The following is a 22,512-nucleotide window of genomic DNA, read 5'->3' on the forward strand; positions in this document are numbered from 1 at the left end:
AGACCACAGTTCAAAGCCCAGGTTTATAAATGAGGATCCCGAGGCTCAGAGATGCTAAATGGGTAACTGGCCCTAGATCTCGTCTGACTGAGTGGAACCCAGGAGGGGTCATCTGGTCAACTGACAAAAATCAGATTTCAAACTACACTTTCCTATTGCAATGTCTGTTCCTTAAATTCATGAAATATTAGGAATTACTCTGAAAACAGACTTGTACAAAACTGTTGTGTGGCATTCAACCCTACAGCCAAATTAACAGCCTATAAAACTCTGTTGTATGATCGAAGTCTGGGTCCTGCATTTTTCTGCAGAGAACTTTCCTTTCCCTACTCCTAAACTCTAAGCCCTGGGTGGTGTCTAAAGGTCTAAAGGCTGTGCCCATGCTCAATACAATAGGACTAAGAGCCTCCCATTTCTAAGCCCTGATTTCAGACAGCTAAGTCTCCCCTACAAAGAGCAAAAGTGGCTCTAAGTTTAAGCGGACCCCGAAGAACTCCCAAATCATGGGGTCAAGGCCGTGTACCCACATTCCAAATTTGACTGACCCATCCAAGGACTCACCAAGACCAAGTGAGAAACAGTTACAGAAACAGTTCTACATCTCCTGGGAGAAAGAAAGCCCTTACACTTGTAGTGCTTTCAGAGCACAAAACACTTCCGCTTACATCATATTGTCACTCGATCCTCACGCTACTCTGTGTGAAGATTAGTGACATGAAGAAACGGGTTCAGAAAGGTTCAATATCAAAGGTCCGTGGCTTATCAGCTGCATCTGCAGCAGAAGCAGCCTCTCTAAACCGGATGGCAGAGCCATAAATCAAATCACAGTTGAGTAAATCACAATGCCTCCCTTTCCTCCTCCACTCCTCAAAATAGAACTGAAATTCTGATTCGCTCTAAGGGTGCTTGCTCACTGCAGTTGTCAGTGGCTCCTTCCTTTAACATAGTGATCGCCACGTCACCCAAATCTGGGTGACAGTTGTTTGTCCTCAGAGGCACCCAATCCACAGTTGGCAATCAATGTGTTAAATCAGTTTTTTTTTTTAATATTTTTTTTGAGGGGGGAGGTAATTAGGTTTGTTTGTTGGTTTATTTTTGATGGAAGTACCAGGGATTGAACCCAGGACCTCCTGCACACTAGGCACACACTCTACCACTGAGCTATACCTCCCCCTCTAAATCAGTCTGGCTAATAAGAAAACAGTGCTACAAATCAGGCCTGAACTTTTACCAAATGATCTCAGGCAATCTACCTAAACATTAAACACAGGAAGTGAAGCTCTCAGTCTTTTTCTCAAGGACAAAAGCTGTGTGTAGGTCTGATTTTAAATCTCTAGCTTTGGTAAAAGAATTTCTTAAAATATGAAAGCCAGATGTATGGAGTTTTCCAAAGTAAATGTTCACACAAATTGTGGGAATTATTTGTTCCTAATTACTATTCCTCATGAAAATATCATTATACTGTCCGACAAAAATACATGTCAAACATGGAATCGATCACCCTGTCCCTTGGTAGGCACTGCACAAAAAATCTTTGTCCTCACTGCCTGAAAATAATTTCTTTTCAAAGGCCTTTTCTTTGGTCTGGATCTGGTGGAAGTTTTAAGTTCTTTGCAGCCCTCTTGCCCAGCGCCCACTATGCTTCAAACACCAAGTAAACCAGGACCCAAAGCAGCAGGCTATCAGATCATCAGGTTCTGGTCTCCAACTGGGACTAGGGCATGCCATTTCACAGTAACTTTTAACCTCAGTTTCTTCATCTGTGAAAGGATAGGGTTAGGTTAGGTCAACCCTAAGATCCCTCCCTCTACCTCTGGTTCTATAAAGTCAAAAATATAAGTCTGAAAACTAATTTTGAATTTTAAAACAAGTTAATTTCAGCTACCTGCAACAGATGCTCTAAAGTGGTACTGTCCAACAGAAATATAATGCAAGCCACATGTGTAATTTAAAAATCTTTCGTGGACTTAAAAACAAGTGAATTTAATTTAAACATTTATTTCACCCAATACACTAAAAAATTGTTTTAACATGTAACCAAAATTTTTAATTACTGAGATATTAGAAGTGACAAAGACACACAGCATACACAACAAATCTCTTGTGATGTGATCATATGAAATGTAGTCCCACCAGAATAAAGTTATATTTAATAGAAAAATCTTATCCTGCTTCTGTTTTTAAATTAAAATCACAATTCATTAAAATTAAAAATGCAGATTCTTAGTTAGACCAGCTCCCTTTCAAGTGCTCAAAGGTGACAAGTGGCTAGTGACAGTTCAGCTCTGGGGACCTACAGAGTGAGCCCTCCACACTCCTCAGTGGGGAATTTTATCCAACCAAACTCCGCTGTTTTGCAAATTACTTCCTGAGGATACAATAGGAACATTAACCCTTCCCAAGTACACTAGGTTGTATTCATACTGTTAGCAATTATTCGCAAAAAGCTACTTCAGTGACCTGAAGGTGCTAGTATGAGTCTGGGTTACAAACAGAGCTCATAATGGCTACATGGATCACCTTGAAGTGACTGAGCCACACAATTACCAGATTATTGCAAAGGTCATCTGAAGAATGGGTAGAAGGGGCTTAAGTGATGGGAAAGTACTATGTCTTCCAACTAAAGATATGAATTAATCCTGAGTTTGGAAATTACATCTCACTTGCTTTCAGATGTACACAACATTTGAAGATGCACAGTACCCACTGTTGTGGCCAAACCCCAGGCAGCAATTTGGACCTCTTAACAAGGAAATGGTAAGTAGTAGAGACATCACAGTTCATTCTCTGAAAAATCACTATAGGATTTTTAGGTAAATCTTTTCAATTAACTCAATAAATAAGTATGTAAGGACAATGGGTACCTGGTGAGCCTTCACATTAAGACTGGAGAATGAAAGATCACGGTGCCGATGTTCTAAATCCAAGTAAAGGTAAGTACGACACAATCTAAGTCATAGTAATAATGGCCCGTTTACTGTGCACTTCTGTGTGCTCAGCACTCTTCCAAGTGAGACAAGAAAGAAGGGGGCAAGGCCCAACCATGAAAAGAATGACACAGCAATTAGCACCAAGATGGTGGAAGATTCAACTCCCAGTGGACCTTGAGCTTCAATATACGCTCATTAAAATACAATAGCATGCTAAAGGCACTCCCACAGCTGCCAGGGTATTGTCAAAGCTGATCATAACAGGTCAAAAAGTGGGTGATGGCCCAATTCCTGGGAATCCCAGCCCCTTCCCCAAAGTAGATGGAATAATTCCTCCCACTTGCTAGCATATGAAGTTACCAAGCCCGTAAAAACTAACAACCCCCACACCTAGTGGCCCATCTCGGTTTGTTTTTTTTTTTCTCCTAGTTGACCCCATGCTGAGGCTGCCATCTCCCTTCTGAGTTAAGATGGCCCACACTCTGTCTATGGAATGAGTATGCCCTGGGCCTCTCACTCCCTTGCCATCCAAGTGTGTATCTACTTTTACTTTAAACTAAGCACCCAACCCCGCACCTCATGGCCTTTCTCTTACCTTCTGAGACGGCCTGCACTCCGTCTATGGAGTATGTGTCTCTCTGAATAAATTTACCTTTGCTCAGCTATGGCTTGCTCTTGAATTCTTTCTTGAGAAGCCAAGGACCCTCATTTGGCAGGGCGCGTCCCAGGGACTCAACTCAGACCTGGGACACGTCCCTCCTCTCACTCCCCATTTTTGCTGCATCACAAGCATTTGTACCCATGAGCTCACATACATTCACACTTATCTGCAAGGCAGGGAGCATTATAATCCTCACCCTTCTGGAGCAAGGAAACTGAAGTACGGTGAGGTGGAAGTGATTTTGCTCGAAGAACCCCCTCTTGACAACAAGACCCCACCCTGGTTTATATTACAGAAGCACTCAAATAACAGAGACTCTTACTCAGAATAACTCAGGCCTCCCCCGGTGTAGGGCCTGCTGAGGCTCCCTGCGAACATGCCGTCTGGGTGGCTCTGGCCAGTCAGGGAGAACTGAGATGTAATACCTGTCCTCACAGAACTGTTTTTCGTATGTGAACGCCCCTTAAAATACAGAGGACAAGCCGGGGGTCAGGTACCAATGCTGTTAATAAATTCAACTCCTATTGCAGCTGTCAAATGAACACAAGACACATCCAATTGGGAGGTTTCTGGGTCTAACTACTATATGAAAAATAGAAGGTAAGCTCCTCACTTATTTATATATCAGACATTGCACGGGAGCCACCAAGGGCAGTAGGTGTAAAAGGTTTTCAGCTGTGTCATCTCCCTCGTGGATGTTATAGAAGATCCTTCCCTTCACCACTCTTCTTTTCATTGAAGTATAGTTGACTTACAATATTAGTTTCTGATGTACAGCACAGTGATTCAGCTATATATATATTTTTTTCAGATTCTTTTCCATTAATGGCTATTACAAGATATTGAATATAGTTCCCTGAGCTACACAGTAGGTCCTTGTGTTTATCTATTTCATACATAGAAGTGTGTACTTGTTAATCCCAAACTCCTAATTTAGCCCTCTCCCCACCCCTTTCCCCACCACTCTACCTTTTTTAAGGCTAGAGTTACTTAGGGGGTGTTATTATAAAAGAAGTATTTCAGTCTTCAAAGACTAAAAGACAGGGTTGGGGTTGGGAGAGGACAAGGCCACAGAGGTCAGCTCAGTTCATGTCTGGTTTCAGCCTTCCTTTAATGCACTCCCACCCTCAACTCGTTTGTACAACTCGCCTGTGGACACTGCTCCACCTCCTCCAGGATGTCCTCTCTGAGCACCTCAGTTGGAAGAGACATTTTCTCCTCTGCACTGTCACATATCACAAATGAGCTTATATAAATACCAAGTTCCTAGAGGGCAGTAACAGACTCACCCTCACATTTGTTGAGCAATTATTAAATAAGTACCAGGCACAGTGCCAAGACACCAGAGTTACAAAAATGACTAAAAATACAGTTCCTACCCTAGAGGAAGTCGCACCTTAAGCAGAAGAGATAAAGATGTAATTTATACTCATGATATGAAACATGCCCTATAATCCAGGTGTACAAAGAACAAAGGGACTGATTAATTAGGAGAGAGGGTAATTTGAGAAGCAAATGTCCTTCAAGTAGGACAATATATTTGCTACATTATCTTGGAAGATTAAAACAACTTTATGTCCTGAACATTCCCTAGGGCGTGTTAATACCCAATAAATAATTGTGGAATGAGTAAGTTGCATTCAGGCTTAGAACTCTTATTTTTTATTGTATACCTAAGGCGTGTGAGGCTAGAGTTCTAATTACTTAAGTGACAAAGGTACCATGTTTAATATAATTTATGACCCAACTACTAGCCACAGTAAAATTATTTAACTTCATTCACAGTGATAATAATACGTCAAACTATTTTTGGGGTACTCTACTAAAAACGAAATATTATACCTTAAGAACTATAAACACACACCCCTTAAAGTTAACAACAAAATTGACTTTTTGCAAAGAGCAAATGTGGCAGTATTTTCAAATATCCATTAAAGAATCTGGAACCTGGATAAGATAAGTTAGTCAATATAAATGCTGATTAAGTATATTTTCTTTGAGGGAAATAGCTAATAATAGAAAAAGGACAGGAAAGTGGGTAACCTCACTTTCCCCTCATTCTAGACTTTGTCTCTAAAGTGGTAACCTATCACCGTAATATTTCAACCTCTTCTGTTATCCTGTAGCCTCCCTTACCATCTCCCCTCAGTACCCAGACCTCTTCAAAGTCCCCAGTAGAAAAGGTAGTCAAGAACCAGAGATATGGCAGATGACTTTTAATTCCACCTTGAAAATTAGAAAAAAAAAAAAAGTCTAGTTTATCTTTTTAGGACCGGTTCCTTGCAGCTACAGGCTGGAGAAATGGTAAACATCAGCAGTAACAATCACCGCATCAAATAAAACCACTCTGCATTACAGGACCGGACACTCTGAGTAAATGAAATGTACTTGGCCCCTCTGGCTTTACAGCTTTCATCGCTTTCTCTGTCCTCGCTCGCACTAGCCCAGTATGAACAGGCTGCAATCTGAGAAGACTGTGGGGACCTGCCTCCCTGCAAAGAACAAGGCATTCATATCCTGAGATTTCAAATTGTCTCTAGAAGTCAGTGCATCAGTTCCACTGGGGCTGGCGCCACCACCTAGGAGCAACTGGAAGTGTGTGAGGATGAGGGAAGGGCGGCTCTTCTTGGTGGTCACAATGACGCTAAATATCCCATCACATGAGACAATCCTCCGAAGAGAAGTCTAGTCGGTTTGCCAGGGGCACCCCCTTTAATAAACACAGAGTGAGCTCCTTAAGCCGGGGACACTAACTCATCTTTGTAAAGGAGTCCCGCCTTCTTTACACCTAAGAAAACACCGTTAGTCATTAGACCAGGAAGGAAAGAAAGAAGGGAAGGGAGAGCAGTTAGCTCGGACCTTCTGAACCCCGTTCTGCCACCAAGAGTAGGATGGCCCTGGACAAGTTACCTGACCTCTTTAAACTGAATACGTTTCCTTGTCTGTGAAATGAGGGTGAGCATCTGCCGTCACCACAGGTTTACTGTCAAGGTCAAGTAAGAGAGAACAGGGCCAGGACCTAGTGCAGTACCAGCAGATGTTCAGTAAATATTAGCTTTTTCTTGCCCATGAAACTGTCATTGTCTCTGTTCTGATGTCTTATAGCATCAAAAGGCTGGTTCTCTCCACAGCGTGGCAAGCGAGTGGGTAACGTGAACCAAAATGAAAGACTATTTCCTCAGTGTCCATTATTATCTCTGCCAGCACGTGCACACACACACACACGCGGTCCCCGAAGCTTTACGACACAACTGTGCTGTTATCGAGTGAACTCTGGAAACCTGTAGCACAGGGCAAGTGACGTGCACTCTGGAGCCCCAGGCTGCCAAAGTCCCACAGGGACACATGAAAGGAGTCATTTCTACCCACATCTCTGGGGAGAAAAGGCTTTATTTATTAGAATCGACAGAAGAAATGTGAGGTCTCCCGAGCTCTTAAGATGCTTTCCCTCCTTCTGAACCTCCCCAATTTCAAGACCCAGAGGCCCAAGTCCTTCAGCAACACCAAAATCATCCACATATAACTAGTCCTGCCCTGGCATCCAGGGGCACGTCATGGGGGCAGGAGACCCAGAACCTGCCAACAGTGGGAACATTTATGTAACCTGGGAAACTCCCTACGTGGAGCCTCCATCTGCACTCGAGGGGAATTCCTAAGATTTCAATAGTACTGAATTACTCTGTGGTCACACACGTGCGCTCCACTAACCAGAGGCAATACATAGCAGAGAATGTTCCGTGAAAGTCAGAATAAAATAGGCCCCATGGTCTATGGGATTCCCATGCAACTCACCTCCAAGCAGGTGTGACAAGAGCCCCAAAGGCAAAGCACCAGGTCTGACCTAAGATTCCTGAGAAGATGGTTGGGAGAAAAGTACAAGGACCTGGATGGCAAAGAAGGTTCCAGTCCCGGCTCTAGCTCTTACCAGCTATGCAACTGCTTTGGTCATTTGCCCGTGGCCTCCAGATCCCTGTCCATCCTGCCCTGGCTCCGTCCCCAGGCTCCCTCGCCAACGGGCTTCCAACTATGTTCCACCAAAGGTCTAGGAGAGAGAGGCAGGGGACACAGGAGAGATGCTGGAGGGTAGGAGGAAGGGCCCCCCTCTCCATGGTCCCAGCTCCTATCTCAGTGCCACATGCCAGCTTCTAGAGGGCAGGCCCAGTCCTGAAATTCTACCTCCTCCATCTCTCCAGCCCCAGGGGTGGTTAAGTGGCTTCCTGAGGCTGGGCATCTCTGGGTTGTCTGTCTGACTTCTCAGCTCTTCCATCACCCATATCAACCAAACTCTGGATGGCCTCTTAACCTCTCCAAAGAGTTTTCTCAATAATGACAAAACCTACCTTAACAGAGTTGTTAAAAGAACTAAAGAGAGTGAGTGTTTACAACACAAGTAAATACTCAAAAGTGGTTTTCCTTTTCTCACATGGAGGACGACCTAAGTGCATGTTGAAGAACAAACTGAAGTTTTACAGAGTCCAAAAAGCTGTATCCCTCCCAGGTCCAGTAAAAGGAATCCTTTGAACTAGGTTTCTTTTTCTTCCCAAACTCTTCCCCTTTACACTCCCAACCCCCACCACCTCAATCCACTGCATCAAGGATTCTCCCAAGCACGCAACTAGTAGTTTCCAGCAGAGGGTGAACCTCTGTCTCTGGAGAAGAAAGAACCTGGACCCACAGGATGGTTCTCATTCTCCACCTGGTCTCAGCTTAGAACCAGCAGAGGGAGAACACCGGAGCTGGGGGGTGGGTGGGGAGCCCGAGGGCACAAAGCAAACTGTCCTGGTCCTGTCCTTAGTGGCTGGTTTCTCAATGTATAGTTAGTTAATCCTGCTGCATTGAGAATTATCAAAAACAAAAATGGCTTCTTCGAAAATTGGCAATTTTTCCTATTGCAAGTAAAAAAACAGACAGTTTTTATTTTTGGTGGTTTTCATGACCAGGACTATAATGGTTAAAATAATGGGGGAGGGGCCCTAGGTCAAAAAAATTCATGATTCTTCAACACTCTCACAACACAGCAGCAAGACTCCCCAACTCAAGGGCTGTAAAACAGACCAGCAAGGAGCTCTGGTTCTTGAGTCACCCCTCGGGCACCTGCCACAGGTGTGCACTGCCGTCAGGGGTCATGCCCCCGTTCCTATTCTGTTCATGGAAGGCAGCAGAACCCGCAAAATCATATCTCCCTGTATTCTAACCCCTCTGGCTGGGAAAAGGTTGGGTTTTACATCCACATGTGCTATTACAATTTGGTGCTGAAGCAAAGCAGATCAAAGACTGTCAGGTCTGGAGTAAAGCAAATTTCTCTTCCATTTATCAGCAGACCACCTACATACACAGTTAATACCGTCCCTGCCTCACACAGACACTGGGGCGTGGAGTAGCTGTGAGGAGATGGTACTAACCCACCCTAAACATCAGCTACATTCCTGAAAAGGGAAAAGTACATTTAATGGGAAAAATGATTCACTGAAACACAAGTGTGCACTGCACATGGCCTAAATGTTAACACCAAAACTCTTCTGTTTTAAGATATTTAAACATATATTCAGCGCAAAACAAGAAGAGAATACTGTATTTTAAATCTTAAATAGGATTTAATAGGAGGAACAAGTTAAAAGAATTTCAAATTACTGATGTCTTGAGTTTGAAAAGCAGGCAGCTTCCCGAGGGGAGACTGAATGGACCCCTCCAATGGGGTGGGGTGATGGCCACGGCAGGACAGGAATTGGGCTGCACAAAAGAGGGGCCTGGCAACACTGGGGAGAGGCCGTGGCTGGTGGGGGCGCCCACTCCCTGCTGGGCCTGTTCCTACCCTGTCTGCAAGACAGGGCTGAGACAGCTTCACAAAGCCCTGAACCACACCCTCAAGTGGGACTGCTGCAGTGTAACTCACACACACACACACACACAAAATTCGGAAGTTAGCCCCAGTATCCAACTATGTAAACAAGAAACCATTCAGCTGAATACAAACGATAACCACTGTGCTCAGAATATGAAGCTAACTTTACCGAGCAGATACAGAAAATCAAAATGCTGAGTTGCTAAAAGTGGCCTTGTAGATTTCAGGTTTTTATTTTTTTTAATAGAGGAAGACGATGAGGCCCAGGAATGCAGAGCTCAGAGCTTCCGAGAGGAGGGCAGTATCCTGGCCTGGCCTCCAGGCTCTCCACCCTCTCCCATGTCTGTGTTCTGTCCTCATTGCCTTTTCTATGTGATTCCCAAATAATCTACATTGTGCATTGTTCCAGGCCATACTCCTAAGGAAACAGAAAAATTCTACTGACCCACTTGGAGGAAATCTTTTAATAACAGAATCATCACTCAAATCGCCATGAGGGATTAAAGAGCTCAAGTTATATTTACTGAATTTCAAACATTAACCAGGCACCTTAAAACACAGTTCCCTGATTTAAGTGTTAATCATAAGGCTGTGAAGGTCAGTGATCAAATATAAAAACACATCCTTTCATGAATTAAGACATCCTAACCAGACTGTCTGTATCACTATGTAAATACCTTCCATGGGCACGAAGCACTGAGCTAGATTCTCCAGGGCACTGATTCTCAAACTGACTGCACAATGGAATTTCTTCAGAAGCTTGAAAAATTACTGATGCCTGAGTCCCACCCTCAGAGATTTTAATTTAATGAAGGATATGGCTTGGGCATCAGTATCTTAAATACCAATGACTCTAACATACAGCAAATTTTAAGGAACATTGCTATAGGGAACAAAAAAATTATGTATAAAGTGGAAACAACCCAAAAGTCCATCAACTGATGACTGGAGGAAAAAAGTGGTATATCCATATGGAATAGTATTCAGCAATAAAAAAATACGTTTGATTCATGCTACAACATGGTCAAACCTGGTAAACATGTTAAGTGAAAGAAGCCAATCACACAAAATTACATGTGTTATGATTCCATTTCTATGAAATATCCAGGAGACAAATCCATAGAGACAGCGAATAGATGAGGTTACAAGGAACTAAGGGAGTGGAAGGGAAATGGGGAGTGACTGCTGATGGGAATGGGGTTTTTTTTCTGGGGCGATGAAAATGTTCTAAAATGGACTGTGGTGATGCTTGTACCACTCTCGTATGCTCCCTCACTGAACTGTCCACTTGAAATGGGTGGACTATATATACAGTTTGGGGATTTTATCTCATAAAGCTGTTAAAAAAAGAAATATCAATCCTATGCCCAGTTCTCAAGGAACTTGAGAAAGTCTAGCTGTAGAGGAAAAAAACTGTAGTTAAGACAAACAGCAGAAATTTTAAAGGAGATTAAAGAGAATAGTCTAATGCAGAAAATTAAAACTCTAGGTTCAGAAGGAGGCTTTGAAGCCAAAATTATCCAATAGTTTCCTTTTCTTCCCCAATCTGACTTGAAGAAAAGCATTGGAGAGTTCAGATCGTCAGTATGCTGCCGATACCACAGGCCCCAGAGTCTCAACTGCCAAGCTTGTGAGAAAGGAATGACTACTGAGCATCACCAAGGAATTTTTTTAATCCTTCAGAACACAGGCTGTTGATGGATTATGACTCTCATTTATCAACAGGGCCTTTGAACGATGGTCTCGGTGCTCTAAATACTTCTTACAACCTGGATTTGTCTTCACTTCTACCAGAATTTGGACCAAATAAACTTACATGCTCACATATACACGGAAAGGTTTTTTGTATGTAAGGCTTTGTGACACACAAGTGTTAACATGACACATGCCATAAAACCAACAGGTTAAAAGTGCTTCTCATCCTCAGTGGTCCCTAAAATTCTTCATCCTAACAATTAAAAAGTGTTAACTGTAGCAGGGGCTGACAGAGAAAACTCCCAATTTTGTCAGTGTGGGATTTTGTTTGGCAGTCTTGTTTCATTTTTTTGCTTTTGTGGGGGTTTTTTTGGGGGGTGGGGGGTGTTAGATTGATTCATTCATTCATTCTAAATAGAGGCACTGGGGATTGAACCCAGGACCTTGTGCATGCTAAGCACCCATTAACCTCAACTCAACACACCTAGTCTTGTTTCATTTTAGCAGGGAAAGTTCATGTAAGACCACTTGAGTTTTTCTAATACTGTTTAGGAATGTAAATTTTATGCACTTGAACATATTTTTGCTTTCCTTTCCAGAAAATATACCAATATCAACGAAAGAAGCCTTAGCCTGTATCTTAGAGCCCATTTAATAAATGTTTGTTGGAGCATATTTAAAAGCAGATGGCAATGAAATTTTAAAAACTCCTGAAATCTCATCATCAAAATATAAACCCCAGTCTCCATTTTACAATAAACTTAAGACACACAGTCATAGGTGAAGGGCTGAATAGCAATGTGCAAATTTGTCCTCCTGTAACCTAGTGTGCAACAGACTGCTGCAAACTTTCAGAAGTGGCTGGACCAGGCTTTTAAATACCCTGGGTTTACTCAGAACAACTTTTAGGCAAATCATCCACTGAAATCCTGCAGTATCCTTATCTCAGATAATTAAGACAATAATTCTGAAAACAATTTATTTAACGATAAGACTAAAAAATAAAGTATTTAATTCTGAAATCGACTGTTCTCAAAACCCCTTTAACTTCGATGAGACAGACTTGCGCTCTTCAATTTCTTGCTTCAATTCAGAAACGCCAAAGTAGATTAGTGTTTAATTTGAACCAACAGATTTCTACCAGCTGTTTTCAACTCAAATTCTCCCCACTTTCCTTCAACCTGGTTTAACTAGGTCTGTCCCACTCTCCAACATATACACCTACATCTGCACTACCAAACTTACTTCTGATCACTACTTCAAAATAAAAAGAGCCAATGGAACATGGGAATATACCAACTAACAAGGGAAACAAAAGACTCCAGTAGCTAAAAAGTTTGAATTAAGAAAAAGGAAAACCGTTCCTGAAAAATGTGAGGCAGAATCTAAGACAATGCTGAAATAGCAGGAATTTTTAAAACTATTGTTATGTTAAAAAAAAAAAAAGGCCCAGCCTCTCTGAATTAAACCCCACCAGGCCTCAACATCTGCCTTAAAAAGCTCCCATGGGGCGATTCCATTGACATGTATTTACCCACTCACACACAGTTATTAAATTTCTTGGTAAGTGGAAAAGGTACAGAGGTTAATCTTTTTAATTCCTGTCTGTCCTTCTAGCTTTTTTCAATTTAAACCATTTTTAAAGTGTGAGAATTTCCTCCTGTTTATAGTTTAACTAGTCCTGGTCCAGTTTGGAAATGGAGTCATTCTACGTAGCTCTGAAGTCAGACTACCTAGGTTTGAATCCCACCTCCACCACTCAATAGCCGGGTCACTTTAACCAGGACTCTTGGCCACTCTAGGCCTCTTTCCTCACCTAGAAACTGGAGATAATAGTATTTCCCATGCGGTTACTGTGAAATTATGTGTGTGAAGCAATTATCGTGCTGCTGGTTAGTGCCAAATTCTTCCTGAACCCAAGAGTTTACACTGACAAGTTAATCCCAGACTAAGGAAAATTTAAAGAGTAAATATTATTTATGCAAAACCCCCTTTAAGTGTGTTCAGCCAGTAGACAGGAAATTCCCAGAAATAAATGTGCTTATAGTCCTTGGAGAGTTCTTTTACTCATGCAGTTCTGCAAGTATAATTCATCCTGAATAAAAATATTAAGAAAAAAGAGTATTTGGCTTTCAATTCTTCCTGGTAATCCTAAAGAAAGTCAGGTTTTTGGTTTTTTGCAGCATTGTTTATAAAAACCCAAGTCAACAAGAAAGAAAGATTCCAAAATGACCCAAGTTATTATGTATTTATCCTCCTACAATCTTCCACAATCTGCCGAGAGACTTTTCACATATCTGAAAAGTCAAGTTGTTCTTTGGTTAACATTCGTTCAGGAGATGAGTAGCCTCTCCTATTTTTCTTTAAAAATAATCTTATCTGTCTAGTCCAAGATCAACTTCATCCCTCATATACAAAAATACCGTTTCTCTACAGGACACCCTTGAAAAAAGCAATGGATGGTTCCTTCCACCTAATGGAAATATAGAATCTAAAACTCTCCCTACTGCCCTTCAACACCTCCTCCATACAGAGGTTGAAAAACTATCCCAGTACCATCTCACACCTGGAGTTTCCTTGACAAAAGGTTAGAATCCGCCTAATTATTTTTTTTTTAATGGAGGTACTCAGGATTGGACCTTGAGCATATTAAGCATGTGCTCTACCAGTGAGCTATATACCTTCCTCACTAGAATCCACTTTTGACTCCTTGTTCAAATCCTTCTGGACTACGAAGATTTAATATGAATTAGAGTTACAGGTGTGAAGCTGATTCTAAATTTCATTTCATTTTATTTTTTATAGTCTTCAAATATGCAAACTGATGTTTGATTACAAGGTGGAAAAGTCGTTACCTTAACATAACTGGAAAATTCACATTAAAAAGAGGAAACAGTACAGATGCTTTACCTGCTTTTGTATATGGAAAGTTAACTTACACAGTAAAGGAAGAAAAAAATTTAAAAATAATATAACACTCTAGGCTACATTCCTGAATTTAGAAAAACTAAAGTCGATTAGTATCATATATCCTTTGGTCATGTAAATTATTAAAGAAATGGCTATACAGATTACTTTTGAACTGCAGCTAAATCAGAAAGCACAATTTACTGCTTCATACTAGTGGGGACCGGGGTTATACAATCCTAATGATTACTGAGGGAAAGTTCAAGACAAACAGCTTTAAAGAAAAAAAAAAAAAAAAAGCACAATTAGTACACTGTCAATAGCTTAAAACCTTACTTTAGATCTTCAGGATCAGTCTAAAACTTGACGTTTAAGAGAATATATTTACCATTTCTAATAAGTTACACATTTCCTTAAACCAAATATTTTTCCAAAGAACCCACTTAACAACAACAAAAAATTTTGTAAATAAAAACTTCTTTAAAAGTCCCTACAAAGTATGAACAGAAACCTCACTTTTGTGACAATTTACAGAACTTGTTAACAAAGCATTATGAGACACAACTGTCCCACCCTCTGCCCTCGCAAAAGAACATGCTAAGAAATCGAGGCAAATTCTCGATTTTTTGCAGAAAAGCAAAACCATATAAAGCAGCCAAAGGAGACTATATGAAAGCAAAAAACTTAGTAACAGCTTAAAAACAATAGAAATCTAATTTACACTCGAAACTCTTACCCTTGACAGCACAGAACAGAATATCCTGCTTTACACATTTTGGAATTGCAATTCTGAAAGGCTAGATCCAAGACAAAGCCGCCCTGGGGAAAATAACAATTGCGCAACAGATCAACAGCTCCAACTTGTCCCTTGGCCCCTGCGCGGCAAGGTTTGCACGCTATAAAGCAGTAAAGGGCCAACTGAGGGCCGCCGTGACAGCCAACCGGCCACTGTCACGGCGGCCGAGGCCACGCACGCGGCGTGCGCCACTGGGAGACACCGTGCGAGGATCCAGAAACACGGAGCGCAGCCGACTCCGACCTCAGAGTCCGCCCCCACGCCGGCATCTACCCGCGCGTTGCGAGGGGCCGACCCGGGGTCTGAGTCCGAACTGTTCCCTCCGGGCGGGGTAGCGCGCTGGGCCGAATACGGCCACCGCACGTCGGGGCATCAGAGCACGCAGAGCACTTCGTTGATCGCCTCCCGCCCCACCCTGGGGGCTGGGCATTCTCGACAAGACGCCTAAGAGCGATCTTAGTCCAGCGATGGCTGGACTGATTACTTGGCTAAAGAGCACCCTTGGACGGCCAAGCGGGGTGATGGCGCTGCAGCCAGAGCCCGCAGAGTTCGTGGGGCCGGGGGCGGCGGCAGAAGAGGGGCTCCGAGTCCCAGCCCGGAGGAGACCTCAGCTCCCCCGAGAATGGCCCCGTGACTAGGCACATTTTTGCCAGCTCCGAGGCGGGGGAGCCGTGCAGCCCCGGAAGGGCCGGGCCGCGCCGGCTCAGACCGCCAGCGTCCGCCCCCTCCTGCCCGGCTGCCTCTGGGCCGCTCAAACGCGGGAGGGGGGCTAGCCGGGGCTCCGGCGTCCCAGCTCAGGCGGCCTAGGGCGCGGCTATAGACGCCTCCTCGCCCCATGCGCGTGGGTGTAGCCCCCCAACTCCAACCCAGCAGCCCTCGGGGACCCCGGGCGCGTGGTCAGTCGCACCACCGGGCTGGGTCCCCACTCCCCTCTCCCCGCCCCAGCGCAGGCGCAGCGGTTCCAGTGCGCGCGCGGCCGCAGCAGTCCTGGCTCCGGTCACAGACGGGAGGAGAGGCCGGCTGCGGCTGTCCTTCCCGCACCGCGACTCTCTCCCGCCCCCGCCCCCGCCCCCGTCCTGGCACTACCAAAGGGCCCCGAGGGCCGGGGCAGCACCTGCTGGGACGGCAGTCCCGGCGGTGGCAGCTCCAAATCCATCATGCTGAGCTGGGGACCGTGCTCTGGGGTTCCCCGACGGCGGCCCTGTCCCGGCTGCCCAGGCAGGGTTCGGACAGGGCGGCACTAGAGGCGGCGGCGGCTCCTCCGGGATCCTAAGCACTCTTTTCTCCGAGACTCGACCCGAGTCGCAGGCCGGGCCCTTGCCCCCGCTCCGCCTCCCGCCCCGCGAGGGCGTGGCAAGAGCCCAGGCCCTTCCTTCCCCCGCTGGCTGCGCCGGCAGAGTTTCCGAAAATCCCCCACCCCCGCCCCGGCTGACGCAAGAAGCTGGCTGTCCAGGGGCGGGAAAGGGCTGCGGGCGGGCGGGCGGGGTCCCCGGAGGAGGGCTGCCTTAGCTCCCTGGTCCCCGCTCTCTATTTGCCCTCCTCGCAAATACAGCTAATGCTCTCCGCCCGCTGGATTAAGAATTGTTTGCCGAAGGTCGCTCGGGTTCGGGCGCTATGAAACAGTTTAAACAGTTGGAACAAACACGCCTGGAGACCCGGCGAAGGCGCGGGTATCGGAGCTGCGCTCCATGATTTGGACTTGCCGAACCTTTCCCCACTTTATCTCACCCCACCGCGGGAGAGTGGCGCCAGCCCCGGGGGCGGGGGCCGGAGGCTGGGACCCCAGGCAGTGCGCACCGGCCGCTGCCCCTCTCGCCTTGGCTCCCCTCTGGGGCTGGGGCCGGGGCCAGTGGGAGTTGCCCAGGGGAAATATGGACCGCGCGGGGAGCTCGTGCTCGCCGTGACCCTGAACACCCTCCACTTACTCCCACGCGCTTGCACTCTCGCCAGGCTCAAGTCGCCAAGCGCAAGCGGAGAAGTCTCTTTTGGTCGGAAATGGTACGTGTTGCCCACCAAAAGCTTTCTTTTCCCACCAGAGCGAACACACTTTACACCGCAGACGGCGTCGTTTAATTCCTGTGCAATACTACAATATGCCATAATCTACGATATAATTGAACTAAAAATACAAAAGACCAAGCTATAAAACTATGGTGTGGCCCCGTTCTGCGAAAACATGTCCTAGAAAAAAAAATTAAAAGTTGTTCCTTAAGATATTAATAGTTGTAGAATCACAAATGATTCTTCTCTTTGTTACTTTATGTTTTAAATCTACAATGAATATTACATTTCACTTAAAAACAATTATTTAAAAATTAATCATTGCACAGAGAAAACTTCAAGTACTTGAGAACAGGAATATTGTGAAATTTTATGATTTAAAAGAAAATAGATAAATGGTTTTTTTCTCTTATGCATTAACAATCTTTCTAACTCTTTAACAAGACTGGTTTTCAGTCTCTAACTTAGAATTCTGCAAAACCAGGTGAAGCAGACAGTGCCTGGCAGTGGTTTTACTATTTCATTCAAAAACCTGACGCCAAAAAGAAAAACAAAAAGCCTGACTATAGCAGACCAACGCCCAAAAAACTGCGAAGAACTTAGTTTCTCTTGGTTGCATAATTTGACACTCCCAGGATATACATGTAATATATGTTCAAATATTCCTTGAGGTAAGTGAAGCCTAAATTAATTGCTTGTAATTGAAGTAAGCTTCTTCAACTTGAATTAAAGTCCTTCAGCTGTTATGTGAAAAGCCTGCAAAATGATCTGCACACTAACAACAAGCTCAGAAGAAATTACTTACAGTGAATCTGACCTGAAACATGCAGGGACAATGAAATGACATATCTGCGTCAAAGAAGAGCACATGAGTATATTGTTAACAATTCAAGTTACCTATTAAAACTAGTACATCTGAGAAGGTAGGCAAGAGCCCAGGAGGTAGGAGATACCAAAGTCACATACGACATGGTTGCTGCCCTCCAGGAGTTTATAAAGGGTTTGGTATTTCCTTGTTAAGCAACAAATTTCCATTGAGTTTAGACTGAATGAAATAACCTTTACTTATGCAAAACTGCAATTACTGTGAGTATGTTATTTCAGGCACCTGCAGAGTACATATTTTCAAAGGGAGGAGAACAATATGATAAGAGTCTGAACATGTTTAAGAAAAATGAAGGAAACAGCTAAGGAAAGGAGTTGGCGTTGAATGGTGGTTCAGCATAAGCACAGGGAACCCCAGTCTCAGATCACTGATGTCAGGGAGGTTCTTGGTCTTTGCAGAACTCTGAAGTGAGATTGTATTCACATGAAAACCTAGGCTTGCCTTCTAAACTTATTTATTGTGGTGTTGGGGCACAGAAACTCTGCACTGAGAAGCTCCAGGAGAATGCTGGGTTTTCTCTCCTGTCCTGGTGCCATGGGTGTCCTTTTTACTGCCAGGTTCTTCTGGCTATTTTATTTTTTCCCTCAATTTGTTTCACATTTTACTAACCCTTGTATATTTCCATTGATGTCTGAATTCTTTGCCATCTTTGGAAAGAGAACCCTCTAAGTATGCTTGAAACGTGTCAGAATTGTAATACGTAGCTCCAGAGTTCTCATAAAAACCAACCATCATCAGGTAAGCCTTCCAAGTATATGAAGTTTGGATAATGATGATCCATTTATTTCACCTTCTTCTGTGTGATCTAATCTGCTAAGTTTGCAAGGCCCAAGAAAGTATCTACTGTTTCAAAATCCTTTATCACCTTGAGGCTTTTTCCCTCTTCTTTTCACTTTCCCTTAATTGTACTCTGTGTTTGAGCCAGAAAATATCCAAACTCCCTTGGAATTACTTTTGAAATTCTAAATTTGTCCAGCTTACAGTTGGAGCACACTGGGTCGCTAGTTTCCATGGACGGCACCCAATAAACCACCCCTCCTGATGTGGATGTGCTTGTGTAGTTCCCCCACATTGCATCAAGGCTGGCCCTGTGACTTGCTGTAACTTATAGAAAAAGGCTGGAAGTGACACTATGCCAAGTCTCCACATAAGCTTTAAAAGGGCCTGACAGCTCTTAATCTTAGGCTCTCAGAAGTCGGTCATTGTGTAAGAAGTCTGACTATCTTTGTGGGAAGAGAGACCATGGGGAAAAGCCCTGGGGGATGAGACTCCAAGTGGAGAGAGCAACTATGTGAACCAAAGCACCAGACATGGGAGTGAAGAAACCATCTTGGATCTTCCAGCCACCTGGTCAAGCCCCAGAAGACTCCAGCCCCAGCTGCTATCACTGCAACTATATGTGAGAGACTCCAGGCAAGAGCAGCAGAAGACTGCCTAACTGAGCCCAGTCAGCGCAAAGAGTTGTGACAGATTATAATAAATTGTTTTTAGCCACTACATTTGGAGATGGTCTGTTTCATAGCAGTAACCAAAACAGCATATACTGAATGCCAGAGGCAAAGGTTTATCCTGGCTGCTTTTTGTTTGTTAACCATCAGTGAGAGCACATGTAGGGATGGTACTTTGCAGTTTAATAAGTCTCAGATCCTCAGGAGCACATTGACCTCCCTGTGAATGAAGAAGGTATCTTTCCTATAATATATACTTGTTGCTGCATATAAAGTAAATCACCTCATCACCTCCTGCCTAAATGGCATGCATCACTATCATACCATTAGATGGTGAGAGATTCTCTTTATCAAAATACTTTTAAGGAATACATTTCATCATTTAAGTACATGGAGGTAAAAATGCATACAGAGATTTTGGCCCCGACATGACCTCATTTATACCATTTATGTAAGATACTTGCTGAATATCTGCTGAGGGAATTTGAACTTCAGGAGCAGCCTGCCCAGTGAATTAACTGAACTTCAGTACAGTAGTATTCAAAATAATATTAATTTCAAAACATACCCATAACCTCGGTTCCTTGGTGTGCACACTTCACTATGCAAACTACTTATACAAAGAGCTGTATATCACCAAAGCCAGTTTTAACTTCTCTAGTTTCCTGCTCATATTAGAAACGGTCCTCTACAGGAACTGCAGTGCAGTAAGTAAAGAGAAAAATCCAGAAGTTTCAAAGAGTGCCTTTGAATTATATATGTTGGTACCTATATAAAAATGTATGCGTGAGGAAAAAAAGCTGAACATATAGCCTTCAAAATGTTAACCACAATTACTCTGGTTAGTTAGATTACTGATAATTTGATTTTTCTCATTTTTACCTTCATTTTCCTAAATAAACATATATTACTTTTATAATAATAAGCAAAAATGTGGTGGTAGGGTCTAGAGGTAAGGGAGGAACACTTGCTTTTCTCCCAAGACACTGAGTCCACTTCATTTTCAAACTGAATTTTAACTACAAACTTCACAAATCTTTCCATTCTGTATTAACTACTGAGCCTGGAGAATTTGACCACAGTGTTAAGTGTGGTTATGGCAGGGGTCTAAAGATCCTTTTCTCCTTCAGTCTACTGCTGTGTTTGCAAAATTTCACTCAGCAGAATTGGAGCCCCCAGACAAAGATGAAATTTCACAATTATATAGAGTGAAGACTAAGAACAGCAGATTCAGACTAATATGCAAAACTGTTTATACATAACATTGCTATATGGGGAAAATAAACAGAGTACAGAAGAACACCTACACCTAGAGCTATACCTGCAAGACAGGTAACCAAATATTAATAATTTTGGACAAACAAAAGCAAAATGCAGTGATGAAAGAGCAGAGCATCCTCATGGACAGGCCTTGCAAAGTCTTTGACACTCAGAGGCTGGAATGTGAAAAAAAGGAAGGAAGATTTGCCAACATATTTGTCTTCTGGCATATGCTGTTCCATGGACTCTTATTTTGGCCTTTGCATAATACTGGAATTAAAAGAACCCTTAGGGATCTTCTGGTCCAAAGATGGCAAGTAAGCTTTACTTTGATTGCTAACTTCAGTTGATTGGTAGTGGCTGCCTACAGTGCTTTGCTGAGAAGAATTTAGAAGCGCTTCCTAATTTGGAAGAAAAATTTCAGTGATTGATTAATAGGGTCTGCCATGGACACAGAACAATAGGAATGGTTGCACATATCAGGTGTTTTCCTCCCTGATCTAGTCCATCTCTCTACTTTTACATTTGAGGAAACTGAGGGGTGAAGTGGTTACCAGTGATCCAAAATTAGCTACTGGCAGAGCTAGGAGTAGAATAACATTTCCCGACCCCTGGTATTACGTTCTTCCTATACAATAAACTGATTTGGGCTTTTGAAGGCAAATTTAGCACTAGACCAGACCTAAAGCATCAGGTGTAAATTTTATTTACATGTCAGTACTTTATTTTTGGAGGAGATTAATGACCCAGCTTACTAATGATAATAATTATTTCATGTAATTTATAATCATTCCCTACACATCATGGAGATGTGACCAGGCCCAATATTATAAATCAAAAGGATACAAAACAATGAAATGAGTTGCTCAAAGTTCAAAAAATTATTGTATCTGAAACTGGCTGGATCTAAAGCCCAGACTCCATCCACTCTGGGTCAGGTCTCTACAGAGTCCCTTGGCTGTGCTGTATTTACTGAGAGTACTCATAGGCGAGCTCCCCGAAGATTACATTTTTCCACACTTCGTTTAATTAATTCCCCATAGACAGAATTATAAAGTATTTTTCACTAGAGAGAAAGCTTGCAAACAAATACAAGAATAGGATTTCCACACTGAAGAACCTCTAAGTGAAGGGTAAGGAGAAACCAAATGGGCTGTTTGCAACTTCAGCCTCTCTTAACTAATGGCAAGGTTTTTATTTTTCCGTTTTAATGAAGAGGTCTCAAACAAGATATAAAATGTACTAACAAGACTATAATCTCTTGTAACCCATGTACTTCTTCCAATAAATTAAATTTCTCTGGTTGTATGCTTCTAAAAAGCTTAACATGCCAGTAACTTTAATGCCAGTTTAGAGGTATCTCTTCTTGTGAGATCCAGGTATCAGTTCATCACATTTCCTTTCTCCTTATGAAAGATAGATTACTTCAGTCTATGGAGTTCATAAACTTTCAGAAGTCTGTGATGGTAAATGTATGAATTCATGTGTCTTTTTTGAGTTTTGACTATGGGCCATGTACTTTATGTGGAGTGTTCCATTTAATCCTCTCAGAAAATCAGTGACATAGGTATATTTTTACCCCCTTTTAGAAATGAAGAAAATAAGGCTTAGAGAGACTAGCCAGTTTTATCTATGGACAAACAGTTAGCAAGTAGCTGAGCAGGTCACTCTGGCTCTCAAGTTCTTCAGCATGAAGATTTGCTGCATCCTGGGGACGTTTAAAAAAAAAAAAAACTAGCAAGGGTTAATCAGGGAATTCAGGTAGAAATGTTTTCTGAAATGTTTTGCCAAAAATTATCCTGGTAATTTACTCATTTAAAAAATAAGTTGATGAGGGGTACCATGCTGGGTATTTGAAGAAAGACCAAGATGCATTAAACTTGGGTTCTACTCTTAAAGTCCTTATAGTCCAGTAATAAAACATCACCACTGATCATAGCCAGGAAGTGGTGAATGCTCCAAAAGAGGCAGGCAGTCAGTCTACCCAACCTAATGGCAGACGGTCATGGTTGTCTCTTCATTTTTATGAAAATGACATAGCTTTAAAAAAAAAAAAGCTTTATTGAAGTATAATTGATATATAACA

General features: G+C 43.0%; 1 protein-coding gene across 3 annotated transcripts in view; it reads right to left on the reverse strand.

The window, feature by feature from the left end:
- Nucleotides 1–16,167, reverse strand: part of NFE2L2 (nuclear factor, erythroid 2 like 2) — a 30,454-nt gene extending 14,287 nt beyond the window's left edge. Inside the window, exon 1 of one of the 3 annotated variants that reach the window (XM_032479753.1) lies at nucleotides 15,946–16,167. In XM_032479753.1, coding sequence (XP_032335644.1) covers nucleotides 15,946–15,990 — 45 coding nt within the window. In that variant the 5' untranslated portion in view covers nucleotides 15,991–16,167. Of the gene's footprint in view, nucleotides 1–14,771; nucleotides 15,462–15,945 lie in introns of those variants that run through there. The other 2 variants (XM_032479752.1, XM_006189171.3) reach the window with 2 other exon arrangements.
- Nucleotides 16,168–22,512: the final 6,345 nt, after the last annotated feature.

The sequence above is a fragment of the Camelus ferus genome, chromosome 5, assembly GCF_009834535.1.
Source record: "Camelus ferus isolate YT-003-E chromosome 5, BCGSAC_Cfer_1.0, whole genome shotgun sequence".
In the NCBI taxonomy this organism is placed as follows: Eukaryota; Metazoa; Chordata; class Mammalia; order Artiodactyla; family Camelidae; genus Camelus; species Camelus ferus.